The 15317-nt window shown below is 28.8% G+C and overlaps 2 protein-coding genes across 2 annotated transcripts in view; both read left to right on the forward strand.

The window, feature by feature from the left end:
• The window catches only part of LOC145331228 (uncharacterized), a 34124-nt gene extending 33563 nt beyond the window's left edge, over positions 1–561 (forward strand). Inside the window, exon 13 of the mRNA XM_080175844.1 lies at positions 395–561. Within this exon, the coding sequence (XP_080031970.1) occupies positions 395–561 (167 nt within the window). The remainder of the gene's footprint in view (positions 1–394) is intronic.
• A 309-nt stretch (positions 562–870) lies between these two features.
• On the forward strand, positions 871–15056 carry LOC145331669 (putative serine carboxypeptidase CPVL). The gene is made up of 12 exons (XM_080176450.1): positions 871–988; positions 2684–2727; positions 4605–4672; positions 4971–5035; positions 6460–6521; positions 7787–7878; positions 8049–8136; positions 8628–8692; positions 9637–9681; positions 11164–11256; positions 12478–12523; positions 12801–15056. The coding sequence occupies exons 1-12, from the start codon at positions 925–927 to the stop codon at positions 12834–12836; spliced, it is 768 nt and encodes a 255-aa protein (XP_080032576.1). The 5' UTR covers positions 871–924; the 3' UTR covers positions 12837–15056.
• Positions 15057–15317: the final 261 nt, after the last annotated feature.

Consider the following 15317-nt stretch of genomic DNA (forward strand, 5'->3'; position numbering starts at 1 on the left):
CACTTACACCCCTATACAGCTACCCCATCCCAGTAGTGTCTATATCGCACTATTCCACCCTTCCCAAACAGCCAATGGGGTTGTGAATTTAAAAAAATTAGGTGGTGTAATTTTTTTGGACTTCGCGCGTCCGTTTACAAATACTTGGAGGCTCTTTTGACTTTGCAGTATGTAAGGGGGTGTATCCATCTGTTTTGACTTTGCAGTATGTAAGGGGGTTCATCCATCTGTTTTGACTTTGCAGTATGTAAGGGGGTGTATCCATCTGTTTGACAATAAAACCCCTATTGTCGTCTTTTTAACCCATAAAGCTCACATCCCCCCTTTTTAATTAGAAAGATTTAATAAGATTTATGTGATTTTAAATAGGAATAAGATATAAAATTGTGTGTAGACGATCCTAAGGGGTACCCAAGATATGTGAACGAGTCCACAGAACATCTGTATGAGTTTTTACAACAGTTCCTAACTCTTTTCCCAGATCAGGAATTTTTACAGAGGCATTACCAGTACACTCTTAATGTATTATTTTGGTGGTCTGAATATCTGATTTTCGTCTGAATATATGTAGAAAATCTAAGAATGTTATATATTAGTTAGCTAGAGCATTCATTTTTTAATCAATTTTGATTTTGCTTCAACATTAATTATAGGCTTGCAAAGGAACATTGTAGAAGCAGCTTATAGCATACGTCATAAAATGACGTCATACAACAAATGGTAAAATGTATTCTGGCCTATGATTGAAATCATTGGCTATTTGTATTGTATTACGTCATTTTTATTGGGCATATAAGCTGCTTCAACATTGTATTGATATAATCTATCTGCGCTACAAAGGAAAATAATCTGTTAAAATTGTTGCAGCAAAAGAAAAAATTCTTCGTGTTTGGAGAGAGCTATGGAGGAAAATATGCCCCAAACATGGCAGCAAAAATACATAATGAAAATTTAAACATCAATGATAACAAAATATTTATCAATTTAGGTATAATTTCTTTTAAATTTATTCAAAACAAGATCGATTATGTCCAAAAGTAGAGATTTAGGAAAATATGATCCTATCAACTCAGCTAAAAATAGAATGAAAATATGTTAATAAAAGGTAAAAATAAGGATTAGATCCGTTTGACCATTAGAAAATGTTATTTATATAACTGATTTATGATGGGTTTTTTAAAACTTTATGTAAAGAAACTTTGGAAAAATAATAATAGCAATAGAAATGTATATGCAGTCACTATTTTATTTGCAATGTAAGATTTAAAACATAATAATATGACTGATAGGAGGCCTTATAATACTTGTAGAGCAGCATCACCACCAGAATCTAGCTGTACTATGGACAGACTTAATTTGCAATAAATATCAAGATTATGAACATAAATTTATATTCCTATAAATCAATAGATTTTAATATGACCCAAATAGAGTCTTTATTCAATGATGCACATTTTAGCATTTTTAATTCCACAATCTAAATTGTTCTTATTTAAATTAGCTATGTGTTAGTCTATGTGCCAATTTTATATTTCGTTTGTTTACATAAACTAACAAGGGAACTTGGAATTTCAACATTTATATTCAATTCTATTTATTGTCATTTTAACTTTTCTTCTAAAAATTTTGACCCAACAAAAAACAATGCTGTTTTGTATTAGCACTATTTTAATATCCTATAAAACTTTCATAAAATATCTCTTATCAATAATTTTACCATGCGTATATAAACTTTTTACACTTTGTAAAAGTTTTGGTATTAATTTATTGAAAGGTTGCTGCACGATTCTATATTACATGCAGGGAGTAAGGGATCGAATATTCAATTTTTAAGAGTCTCAGACTTTGGGTACTGGCTTAAAGGGAATGTGCAAGAATTCAGCAGTGTCTGACTGACTTTGGGTACTAGCGCATCAATGCCCCGCTAATCAGCTGAGTTAGTTTTGAATATAGCAGACAGAAAAATTTGTTATTAGATGGCTGGTTTAAAAAATACTTTTTCCAAGAAAATGTCATTTAATGTAGAGAAACACTTCTGTGATATTTATGTATTAAACAATCTAAGAACTCCTTAAATTTAGGTGGCAGTTAAAAATATATGAGAAGGTTTCACAAAGTTCCAAACACGATTTTTCTAGTGATTAATTACAGAATGTTTACTACATTGTGATGTACTGGTAATTAAATTTTCAAGTAAATGATTTTTTTCCTAGAACTAATTTTGTTCTAAATTATATTACCATGATCCCTTTACAATTTTGGTAAAATTTTCTGAATAAATCCCCTCCCTTACTCCCTGATTACATGTCTAATTGAATGTTTGGTTTTGCCTATTAGTGGGTGCTATAGAGACATAAATATGTCTCTATAGCACCCACTAATAGGCAAAACCAAGGAAAAGAAAGTGAATTTATTGCTATTACAGTATATCTCACGTTATCAAGTTTTTAAACCCTTTTTACTCCATTAATGTTTAAAATAAAATGAAAAACAACAGAAAAAAACAACAAAAAGGTAAATTAAGTAGATTTTAAGGTATTTAAGAGTAAAGTAGAGGACAACCTTGGCGTGAAGTAATTTGACTAACACCATTAAAACTGGCGAATTTGGCTATGCTACAGTCTCGGGTAACAACATGTTTGGCTTAATTACTAAGCAAAAGTAATCTTAATTTCTTTTTTAGGTGGAATCGCAATTGGCAATGGCTGGATGAGCCCAGAACATCAGGTATTTAAATCATTTCTGGAAATTAACAATAATTCAATTTTTAGCATGGCTTCCCAACTAATTGACATCTACAGTATTAGGACCGTTTCTCAGCCATAGTGAAAAATCATGTATAGCATCGTATTACACAGAATACTGAAATAAAAATCTTAAAATCAATACTCGGGGCTAACAAAACTGCTTTTATTTCAATGATTTTTCATTTGCGAATCTGCGGAAAGCTGTCTATAATACGAAGCAATAAATAACAATTCTTACATGTAATGATCTACCTTTGGTTAGTTTTGTATGTAGGGTAGAAAACACATAACCATTAAACACTTTACTAAAGTCTAAAATACACTAAATATATAAATAATAATTATTCATATTAGAAAAATAAAATGTATCTTTTTACATACTTGGCAAATTTAAAAATTTACTATTTAACTTGTTTTTAAAGATTATCATTGGAAGATGTTAGATTTTAGACTTTTAGCCAAAAGTGATTCATATGTCTATCCAATTATATCTGGATATATCTGTATTTAAATATTGGAGGAAATTAATTTTATTTCTTTATCCGTATTTCAAACAGGACATGTATTCAAAATCGGGGATTTTAAGGGATAAGACATTAAATGATAAATTGATATATATATACAAATACATATCCAACGATGATAAACAAGATTAACCCGTCTGTAGATCAAAATTATGGACACTACTTATTTTTAACTATCAAATGAAAGTACAATAATGATTACTAAACTTTTTTAGCCAACAATAACATGATGTGGTTATAAAACTTTGGTAACTAGTGCAATTAACAGATCTATTTTCCCTCCCTACCTCATTTATATTCCTTAGATGCAAAGTTATTCTACAAGTGTAATATGTAATATGTAAATGATATTTATAATATATTTAGCTCAAGAAATTTAGGATTTGGCCCAATATATATAAATTTTGTATTCAATAGAACGATTCTAACATGCCTAATCTAATAATTTTCAAAAGAATAGATTCATCATCCAGGCTGATTTCAAAATTATGAAAACACTTACGGGCAAATTTTACATTTTTTGTAGACGCTGTGCCGCTATTTCTAATAATTGTCCTTGTTGTTGATATTAATAAGAATTGGTACGGATATTAAATTCCTGGAATATTCGTACACCAAGGAAATAATTAAAAACATGTGGGATGTCTTTTCAAAGCATAAGTTTTAACTTTTCTGATATAAGATTTTGTCTTCATGCTCATCGCTCTGAAAAAGGATAAATATGACCTTTTTCAAACCTTGTAAACTGGTTCCTGTTACAGTTTGGTAGAAAAGGAAAAGTTAGCAACTTTAAAAGCCTGTATCTCTACTATTTTTTACAGAAAGGGGTAGTTGCACGAAATGCATTTGAACTTAATTTAGTGACCCGCATATTTTTTCATAGTTAATTGGTTAAACTACATTTATATGGCATATATTTGAAAGAATTTCAATTTTCTACCACGTAGTTTTTAAAATATCAAGACTTAAAAATATGCCATATAAATGTAGTTTAACCCATTAACCAGGAAAAATATGCGGTTCACTAAATTAAGTTCAAATGCGTTTCGTGCAACTACCCCTTTAAAAATTGTGTATCTTAAGACAAATTTGAATAATTAAGTCTCAAAATAATAATTAACATTTCTATATAAATGTGTATTTGTCCGACAACCTTTGTTGAGGGCGCTTTTTATGGATGTTGTCACCCATGTGTATTATTAATTATTAGACCTTCTCTCCGTCTGGCTTATCAAATGTACTGAGACCGTTAAATTTACAGGGAAGTATTTAGAGGCTTTTTATTTAGGGGGGAGGAAGAACACTTTTTCTAAATTAAATTTTTTTAATTTAGGGGAGGTATGCCGATTTTTTAAAGAACCATGGACTCATTGATCACAAACAATATCAAGATCTTGACAAGTAAGATATTCAGATTCTCTTTGATTCTTATTCATATTCAGAAAAGTAAAATCCATTAGTTAAGTAATAAGTAGTAAGGTTTTTTTTGTTCACCAATAATTAGGCCTCTTAAGGCTAGTGGCGCATCCGCTAGTGATTATAATACAATTAATGATGCTGTAAAAGATAAGGAAACGTTACCAAAATGTATTAAAGAAAATATGAAGTTGAGCAAAATGGTGTACAATTTCTATTTCAAATTTGATTTTATTAGATATATTTTTCCTGGTGTTGGTTATATAATGTAAAATTGTTAAAGGTTAGATCTGGATTTGGTATCCAAAGTGCAAGAAATGAAATGGAGAGAAGCCTGGCAGTTTTCAGGTAACTTCGTTACAATTTTGATAGGTAGTTCAGTTAAATATTATTATAGTTCCTGTAAAAAATGACTTCATACTGGCCTATTATTGGTAAATTAAAATGTATACTGACCTGCTTTTGGTAATTTAGTCTTTGTATGTCCTATCATTGGCCATTTGTATTATATTATATATTTTTTATAGGCACTGTTAGAAAAAAAGCTTTCGTTCTGATACGGCATAAACGGATAGCTAAATCAAGGCCAATTAGAAAAGATTAAAATCATGTTTTTTTTGTTTAAATGATTGATTTTAAAGATGAAAAGACAGTTCTCTTACAATTTTTATCGACGTATGTCTATACAAAGTGGGGTACGTTCATACCAAACACAATTAGAATTTATAAATAAGTCTTAAAAAGAATATTCTCATTTTCTAAGGCTTTAAAGTTCCTTCTTCTATTTTTTATGATTTTGTACTTTTGTGAATAGGATATGTTTTTAACCTTTTCTCGTTTTTTTCCATTAACTGTTTGATAAGGAAACTGTAATATAAATAGTTGTTATGTAATAAACATAGGAAGAAAAAAACATGTTTTTCATATATATTTTTATTAGTAAGGTGGTCAATTGCAGCTGTGGATTTTTCACTTCATAGTGAGTGTTTTTGAAGGCTAAGGCTAAAGCATAGTTTAAAATCGAATTTACAAAAATATGGATTGACATTTTTGCGGCTATAAATTTTTCTTTTGTGTCGGTTTACAATTATTGGCTACAGATTGTCTTTAAGCAAGAAAGGCTTAGGGCTAGGACTGCTAGGATATTTTTATTTCTAAATGTCTTATCTAATCATATTTTAAGTTATAATCCCTTCATTGTTATTTGATATTTCCTCTTTCTTGTATAAATCAACTTTGAATAAAAAATTTTCCACTTCCACTTTTCATCTTTTACTAGTTAATCCGAAGTTCAAAAAAAAACAAAGCATTGTTAAATATAAATATAACAAGGATGACAACACCGCGTCACAACTAAAGACGGTTCAATGGTTCCTACTGCTGCCATGTCAGGTGCGCGATATAAAAATTAAGAGTAGGGGGAATGCATTGACCCATAAACAGGCGCAACTCACTACCATGCACAGTTAAGACTTCTCAGACAAAGGTCGTGCAATCAAAGGGTTGGTTGTCTGACGGATGTTACTTAACCTAATATCCTTGGATGTTAGAGTATTGCATCCCATTACACGTGGATGTTGTTCTGGATGCACTAGATAATCACTTAAATCGAAGGAGAATTTCGTCCTTACGAGGTAAAATTATTAATAGTTATTTCTTTCTTTATAAAGTAACTACTTTAGAATAACGTCCTTGTTTTAGGTGCCAAATTAAACTTAATATCTCTAGACCTTTGAACTTCAGAAATCTCTGACATAAATTGTTTTATTTAGATACTCAACTTAACTTTATACTGACAGCTTTAAACTACAGCAATCTCTATGATTATACTCAGGTATAACTTATTTTGAGGATATAACCAAAACCATACGTCCGAAGCTCTTTATAGTGCCCATAAAAAATGGGATAAATTAAAAAACTTTTGGCCGAAGTATCCCGCATGGCGTCACATTTGTTGCTGCTATCCATGGATAAGCAGCAACACATTAAAATAGTCCATTATTCTACAGTATGACCCTCGAAAAAGTATTTTTAAGCATCTGCAGCCCTTATTTCTCAATGAATTATTAAAAAATGCATATGTCCTTGTTCTCCATAGTATTCCACGTAAGTAGATATAAAAATATTTTTTTTACCTCCATTAACACCGGAGATTTTTAGTGCTAAAGTTTTGAAAAAGTGACTGAGGAAAAAGTAACTTTTAACATGAAACGACTTTTTTAGCAAAATTAAGCTAGAAATCCTTTTATTTTTGTTACTAGCAGAAACTTTATACAAAAATGAAATAAAAAATTTTGTTTTTGAGTAAAAAGCATTTTTTTACACATATTTTTTGAGTCTTTTTAGTTTAATGATATTTTGAAAAACTTACTTATTAGGCAAAATTGTTTAAGATTAAAAAACCAAATAAATCTCTATGAATATAGCAGGAAAATTGTTTTTGTTTCACAATCCTAACTTTAATAACAAAAAAGTTATAAAGAAAATAAATATAAAACATAATGATTTTTTAGTCTAAAAAGCTTAATTTACCCCCTATTAAATAATTGAGATGTCAGAAAAGTAGGCGGAGCAACTGTCATAATTAATCCTTTTCTATAAATAAGGGTTAATAAATAACCTAAAATTTGCAATTAATCAATTCATTCAGTAGTATTTTTTGCCATTAAAAATTTATATTTTTTGGTGGAATAAAAAAGAAATATTTAGTTAACTTGTTTTTCTTTGTGTCTCATTATTCAGTTGCCAGAAAAACATAATATAACAATCCAAAAAATAAGAGAAACAAAAAAAATTCTTTTTCTCAGTCACTTTTTCAAAACTTTAGCTCTAAAAATCTCCGGTGTTAATGGAGGTAAAAAAAATATTTTTATATCTACTTACGTGGAATACTATGGAGAACAAGGACATATGCATTTTTTAATAATTCATTGAGAAATAAGGGCTGCAGATGCTTAAAAATACTTTTTCGAGGGTCATACTGTAATATGACGTCATTTATGGATGTTTGGGCCAAAAGTTTTTTAAATTATCCCCTTTTTTATCCTCTTTGATTGTGATATCAAAGTATTTTTCATCGGTGTTGTTTTCTATGTTTAGGATCAATACAGACCCTCATCAATGAATTTTTGGTACTGGATGTCCCAGCCACAAGTTAGAAAAGCTTTGCATGTTGGTACTCAACATTTTAGGTAATGTAATTTGTTTTGTCCTATTTATGTAATAATTGTCCTAGTACATCTGATAAATTAATAATTATTCACTAAATAAATATTACATTTAAAATGAATTTCGGCATATTTAGGAACATATAGCATTTAATAAAAATACTTTCAAAATTCCAATTATTTATATTTGTCAGTGATGGACTTGATATTTACATGTCAATGGTTGGAGATACAATGACTTCTTCTGTTCCAGAACTTATGCTAACATTAGAAAATTATAAGGTAAAGATAATTTCAAGATTAGATTTAGGGGATTGTGGAAAAAAACGTAGCGGGTTTTATCGTATTTTTACAGTAGCTTTTCTGTAGGGCCTTTTTCCTAACCCTGCGGGGTAATCATTAACCTAACCTATCCTAAAATAACCTATCAAAAGCTACTGTGAAAATATGACAAAATGATCCAATTAGGTATAAGATTCATGTTTATAAAATATACATTTTAATACTTTAAAAGGCCAAAGTTGTGCAGATATATAAAGCCAAAACAAGTCGTCATTTCATGTTAATCAGGCTTACATCTCTCTTACAAACAAATAATTTGGGTTTATCAGCATCTGCAGCCTTGAATATGCTAGCGGACATATTTTCATCCAACCTTCAACTCTCTCCAATCTTAAATAAGCTGCCAATAAATCAAAATTTCGAACTGACATTTTCCCACAGTCTTACAATTACCGGCTGCCAAGCTCTTGACGATAAAAATATTTTTTTAGGTTTTAGCATTTCATGGGGCTTTAGATATTATTTGCCATTATCCTGGAGCTGATCTTCTTTTCAGGTGAAAAAAAAACAATTAGACATACATATTTAGATAGGGTTCTATTTGCCAAAATCTGCGTAATTACGAGATCATCAATTTTCCTATTATTTTATTCTATTTTGCTCTATAGAATACTAGTTGCTTTGACCCTAGCCTCCAGGCCGGGGAGGTCACGAATATAGCCTAAACCTACCCCAAGACGTTTATAATGCTTTCCTGTAAAGAACTGCATTTTCCATTATCTTAACTTTCTGATAAAGAAAACATTACTTCTTTATATCAGAGTAAGAATACATATACTTTACGTTTAATGGTACCATTTTTAATACACGACAGTATAATTAAACAAGGATGACAACATCCATAAAAGCCAAGCTCTGAAACGGTATGACAGACGAACATTAACTCTTGTAGAGTGTCAGAACTGAATATATAAGTTTTGACAAAATTATACGTAAATTTGTTGCAAAACTTATTAAATACAGGATTCTGTTTAAGGGCATACTGACATTTTAATACTTGATTATAGAGATGCTTCGCTCAAAATATTGTACCTTATTGTAATAGGAATCAGTAATTCAAAAATCAGATCAATCGGATGATTTTATCACATAAAAACTAGTTGTTAAAAAAGTTAAAAAATCAACATGTTTAAAATGGACGTACGGACATTCTGGTAACGATTATAGAGTTGTTACGATTTCTAAATCGTACCTAACTCCTACTGGAATCACCATGCAAAGTTTGAAATCAATAGGACAATTCTATCATGCCTAAATTAACGAAAAAAGCTATCCGTTACGGACGGACGGACTGACGGACGGACAGACGGACAGATGGACTGGCGGACTGACTGACCGACCCTAATTATAGAAAAGATTCGCTTTAATAAATGACTGTGTATGACGTATTCCTGCAGTTTTGTGCTTTACTCTAAATAAAGTAATATTATTATTTTTTAGTAATTCTAATTGGACGAGAAAAGGCGAATATGAAGCGGCTGAACGGTAAGAAATGCTAACAAAAATGATACTATACACAAATAGCTTTTCACAAAAAGGGCCAACTTTTAAATAAAAATTAATGACCAAAAGGATAATGGCAAAATTTACTAAAAGAATGGTTACTTTCCAGTCGGGAAAATTCCAGAGACTAATCTCTTACAAATAAATTCTATTTAATCTGACAAACAGACAAGAATGATAATTGTATAGTAGCATCACAATTACAATAATTAATTGAAATAATTGTAATAGTTTTATTTTCAAGCTCTTACTAAAAGTGTTTTGTATTTTTTTCTCAGTCTTGTTCTATGTAGTAAAGCATCCCTGTTTCTATTTTAAGTAATGTATTCATGCAAATAAGCTTTCCACATTATTTTGGTAATAAATTTGTTCTCTAAAGCATATTTCTAACTGAATTTGTTTTTTTATTTTGCGTAAATGTGTAACGCATAAAAACAAAATTGAAATTAACATTCTATGAAACAAGGATGTTACCTATCATGGTATGGAAATTAAAAATAGTAATACCCTTACTAACTGTTGAAATAGTATTTTTATTTCTCTAAATAATTAAAATCTGTCAGAATCTTTATAAAAACTTCTTAAAACCCCTTGATTACATGTAAGTCACGGTAATCTTTATTCAGCCTCTTTATGAATTGCTTTTCTGGTTTGTCAGATTTAACATGTCATAAGCATATTTTATTTTTTTGGTTAAAACTTTATTGACCACTACACTGAATGTTAAATAGAAAAGCTTTGCACTTAAAAATTAGCATTTGAATTAGAGTTTTCATTATTTCACTAAATAATAGTAAACCAAAGGCCCCTAGACAGCTCTTTCAACTTTTTTCGCGCTTTAATTAACATCCCAGAACAAATTTTCTAATTTATTTAAAACAAAAATCAAAGTTGTCTATATTTTTCTGTTACTCTCCATAAGATTTTGTAAACAAGACTTATATTTTTTCTAAAGGGAGTTATCACATATTAGTAATTTGTTGTATTTTAATTTTGAAAAAAGAGATAATTTTTGAGTCAATGTTTTTTCAAGTGAACATGCAAGTTTTTTTATTGTTTTTGAGTGATCAATCTAAATATTTTGTATCTATAAACTAGGAGTATAGTACATTTAAACATTATTTGCATACATTTGCATTTTTTGGAGAGAATAAAGTGACACACTCAATTTAAGGATTTTTAGTTAAAGGTCAGAAATTCCAAATCTGTATTGTTTATAATCATCAAATGGTTAATTTATTTTTTGAATTTCACCTAAATTATGACATGTATGATCTACTTTTGCTTCTATTTGGAATATGTAGCTTGCATAGAAAGCAATAAAAAGGTGAATACCACTCCCAACTTCAGAAGAGTTACTGATATTTTTGAATTGCAGATCTATTTGTTAATTGTTTTGAAAATTTAATGAAACAAAATACAGCTTTTAAAATTCAAATTTATTTATTCCTATTTGAAATTTAGAAAATCTTGGTGGGTTTGGAATGACAATACGCAGGTTCATGAGCTAGGAGGATATGTTAAGACTGGCGGAAACCTTAGCCTTATGCTTATTAGGTAGGTAAAGTGACATTTAGATAGATAGATTGATACAGGGTGTCCCACGTAAACTGGTTTTTTTTTTCAAACGCTTATTACTCCCTTAATTTTTGAGCTATCTTCGTAATATAAAAAGTATTTGGCAGCAAACTACTGACCATTTAATGATATAGTGATGAAAAATCCGCAAAGTTAACAGAAAAAGAAAAAATAAGCCTTAGTTAACTTTTAAAGCAGCTGGTGGTCAATCAGTGGATCACAAAGACTTACTTTGACATTATAAGAACTGGCATTGTAGTTTAATTAAAAAATCTGATATATTTCAGGTTCTTGTGTGCATTTAAAGCGAGCTCACATGAAAAATTAACAAAAAAGATCAATATTATGCCTATGTTTACATATTGTTCACTTATATTACACTTCAGATTCTTGAATATTGAGAATTTCTAGTATGCCATGTCAAGATTGTTCTATTTTTGTGCTTAGAAAGTCTGAGCGACCAGCAGTTTGGACCCAAACTAATCTTAAAGTTCGCATAGCAAATATTTTCTTGTGGGTTAGTCTAAATTCAATAAAATGAACCTCTTATGTAATACCTCATAGATTTTTCCTGTTTATTTTGTGGATTTTTCATCATAATCCTATAAAATGGTCAGTAGTAAGCTGCCAAATACTTTTTATTTTACTAAGATAGCTCAAATATTAAGGGAGTAATAAGCGTTTCAAAAAAACACTTTTACGTGGGACACCCTGTAGATAGGGAGTTAGACAATTGAAAAGATATATATGAAAAAGAAATAAAACTGATTTTTTATACTCCACTTCTAATACGAGCTGACAAACACAAAATTGTTCTTGTTTTGGTGCAATGCATCAAAAATACATTTACTTAATCAAAAAAAGAGGCCATATCAATAATAATTGTCATTATTGCTTATGATTATTAATAGAAGATACAGTACAAATTTTAAGTACTGGTTTTTAAGTAAATAACCCACCAAAAAATAATGTTAAGTCAATGGCATTAATAAATTTAAAAGCAATGAATAAGAGATAGTTTTTGAACGGTTTAATTGAAAAAGAAAGACTTTGGGAAATTTGGGAGACTTTTTTATTCCTAGAAAAGCATAAGGTTCACATACAGTTTCCATAATTCTAATAGCCATATTCCAGGAGGGTGTAGGGGGTGCTACCTAAATTATAAATTTTGCTAAATGAAATTACGATCTTTCTTTTCAGAAATGCTGGTCATTCAGTGCCTGTGAAACAACCCCTCTGGGCTCTTAGGAAATTATTTAACAAAATTAAAGTGTACCTAAAATGTCACACATGAGTTGTGTAATCAATTTTTGTTTTTATGAACATATTTTATTTATTTAGAAGTAAAAAAATTACTTTCACATTATTAAAAAAAATAAAATAAGGGGATGCCGTAGTCCCTAAAATTAGTCCTAGAACCCCCCCCCCCCCCCAAAAAAAAAAGGTTGTAAATTAAGTTTTATGTTATCCATTGTTTCTGGATTTTTAAAAATAATAAATATGGTTAAATATTACACTATTTCAGACTAATGGAAGATTTTATAAATGGAAATATTTAAGAAGATGGAAAATATTAAATTTGTTTTGTTGTTTATTTTTATCAAATTAAATATCTATATATCAATATAGATTAGCTTAAAAAGTAGCTAAGCCTTTTAATAAAATGATCCACAATTTATACAGATATTGTAATCATAATTTTCAGAATAATCTAACAAGCTGGTATTTTTTGCCATTTATCCCTTAAAATGCTTTTTGCTTGATTCAAAATATTGGTGAAAATGTAACTGACTGAATAACTTGTAAAGTAATTTTTATAATTTTTAGATACATATATTATTCATATTCTAATTAAGCATCCTAGCTATTGTTTCAACGAAATTATAAGCTAAGCTTTCTAGGATGTTTAAACTGTTTTTAACCTATTTTTGAAAAGTATATTAAAAATATACTCTGACACTAGTAATCATACTGCAGAGCTAAAAATGAGAATAATAGCCCACATCGATTTTTATTAGGATTTTAAAGTTTGTTTTTTACTATGGATTAAGTAAATTTTACTGAATTGTGATGTGTCTTTTCTTTTTGGGTAAAATTCTTGTTTACAAAGCATTTTTCTTCATAATATAATTAAAAGATAATGATAGTAAAAAATAGCTCTTTTGATTTTATATTTATAGTAATTCATTAAAAGTTAAAGATGTAGGATATATCTTTGAATTGACATAAAAACTATGAGGATTCAGCATTAACCAATGACGAAACTATAAATCTTTAAATTTTAAATATAGTGTTTTCACAAAGTGACTTATTTCCTATATAATAGAATAATTTTTATTTAATAAAAATGAAAAGAATGAAAACTATACACATTAAAGATATATACTTTTACTTTTTAAAAATATTTTAAAAAATAAGTTTAAATAATCTTATTTTTTATCATATTTGTAGTTGTGATAAAGATAAATTTGTTGAATTGCATAATACATTTACTTTCAAATTACAGATGGAGCCCTCTATAGCCGACTTTTATGTGTTTTAAATGGATAATAGACATGAAACATTTTTATGTTAATTTATTGATATATTGTAAAAGATCAATTTTTAATTAGTTTTGATAGATGAAATCAAAAGACCTAACTTTTCTCTATACTAGCATACAATATTTATGAAGCAAAACACTCTAAAAGCTGAGAATTTTACCCACAATGGAAAGACACATCACGATTCAGCAAAATTTACTTAATCCATAGTAAAAAAATAAACTTTAAAATCCTAATAAAATTGATGTGGGCTATTGTTCTCATTTTTAGCTTAGCAGTATGATTCTACAGGTGTCAGAGTATGTTATTGATATACCTTTCAAAAATAGGTTAAAAACAGTTTAAAAGAACAAACACGTGTTATTGGATCTCTACATAAACAAACAATCATTTTGTTAGCTTATTAATGTTGCGCTACTAAGATCAATCTATTTCACCTTATTTATATTTTATATAACATAATTGTATGGAAAAATCCTAATAATATTGCTAATTAATAATCAGTCAATTATTTTGTGATTTTTAATATTATTTTATAAATTTTATGAAAAGAATTCTAATTATGTTAGTTTGGTAAATATGATTATGCTTAATATAAATATTATTAGAAATTTTTGTGGTAATCAAAACCTAAAAATGTCTAATATGTTCATAGAACAATTTGCACAAGCCACATTATTTTGTCAGTGTAGAGGGCTAAGCGTACCAAAAACAATGATTTTTATAAATTCAGCACACAAAACATGGGTTTGATTAAAGGTTTTATAGGGGATAGAAAAATTTGACTGAAATATTGTGAGTGTATTTAAATACCCGTTACTCATAATAATTTTAATTTAGGGGTATGTGCCCCTCCAATTCATTAAGCTGTTTTCATCATTTAAATCACTGTTCTAAACCTATAATTCTTTTACTTGTCAAGTATATCACTTTAAGCAAATGATTCGCTTTAATCAAATAAGATAAAATTTAATAAAAATTTGTTTGTAAATTTTATAATAACAAACTTTCTCGTTTTAGAATTTAAAATTTTTCTTATTAAATTTTATGGAAAGAAATGTTAATTAATGTTAATTTGACTTAATCACTGCGTTTGATGCTTCAAACTTATTTACCTTTCATAAACTGTCTGTTTTTCTATTACATTGTAAATAAATATCCATGTTGATTTCAATAAGTATATTTTATTGGCTCATTCTAAATAATAATATATCAAATTTAATACTTTGATTTAAATTTTGTCTCTATCCTTATATAAAAGTAACAGGATGGATGTCTGTGTGTCTATCTTGCTACTTTAAACCAAAAGATTTCGCTAACTGCTGAACCATGGTTCCTAATTACAGCGTAGCTTCTCATTGGTCCAGGGAAGGTTAGTATTTATTTTGGAGGAGGGTATCACCTACCCCATTAGAAAAATCGCACCTAGAAAAAAAAATGTTAATGGTGGTTTTAAATAAAACTTTTAAAACTTCTCTAAACCATAGTTTAGAAAAT

The sequence above is a fragment of the Acartia tonsa genome, chromosome 11, assembly GCF_053477335.1.
Source record: "Acartia tonsa isolate MP-2025a chromosome 11, ASM5347733v1, whole genome shotgun sequence".
In the NCBI taxonomy this organism is placed as follows: Eukaryota; Metazoa; Arthropoda; class Copepoda; order Calanoida; family Acartiidae; genus Acartia; species Acartia tonsa.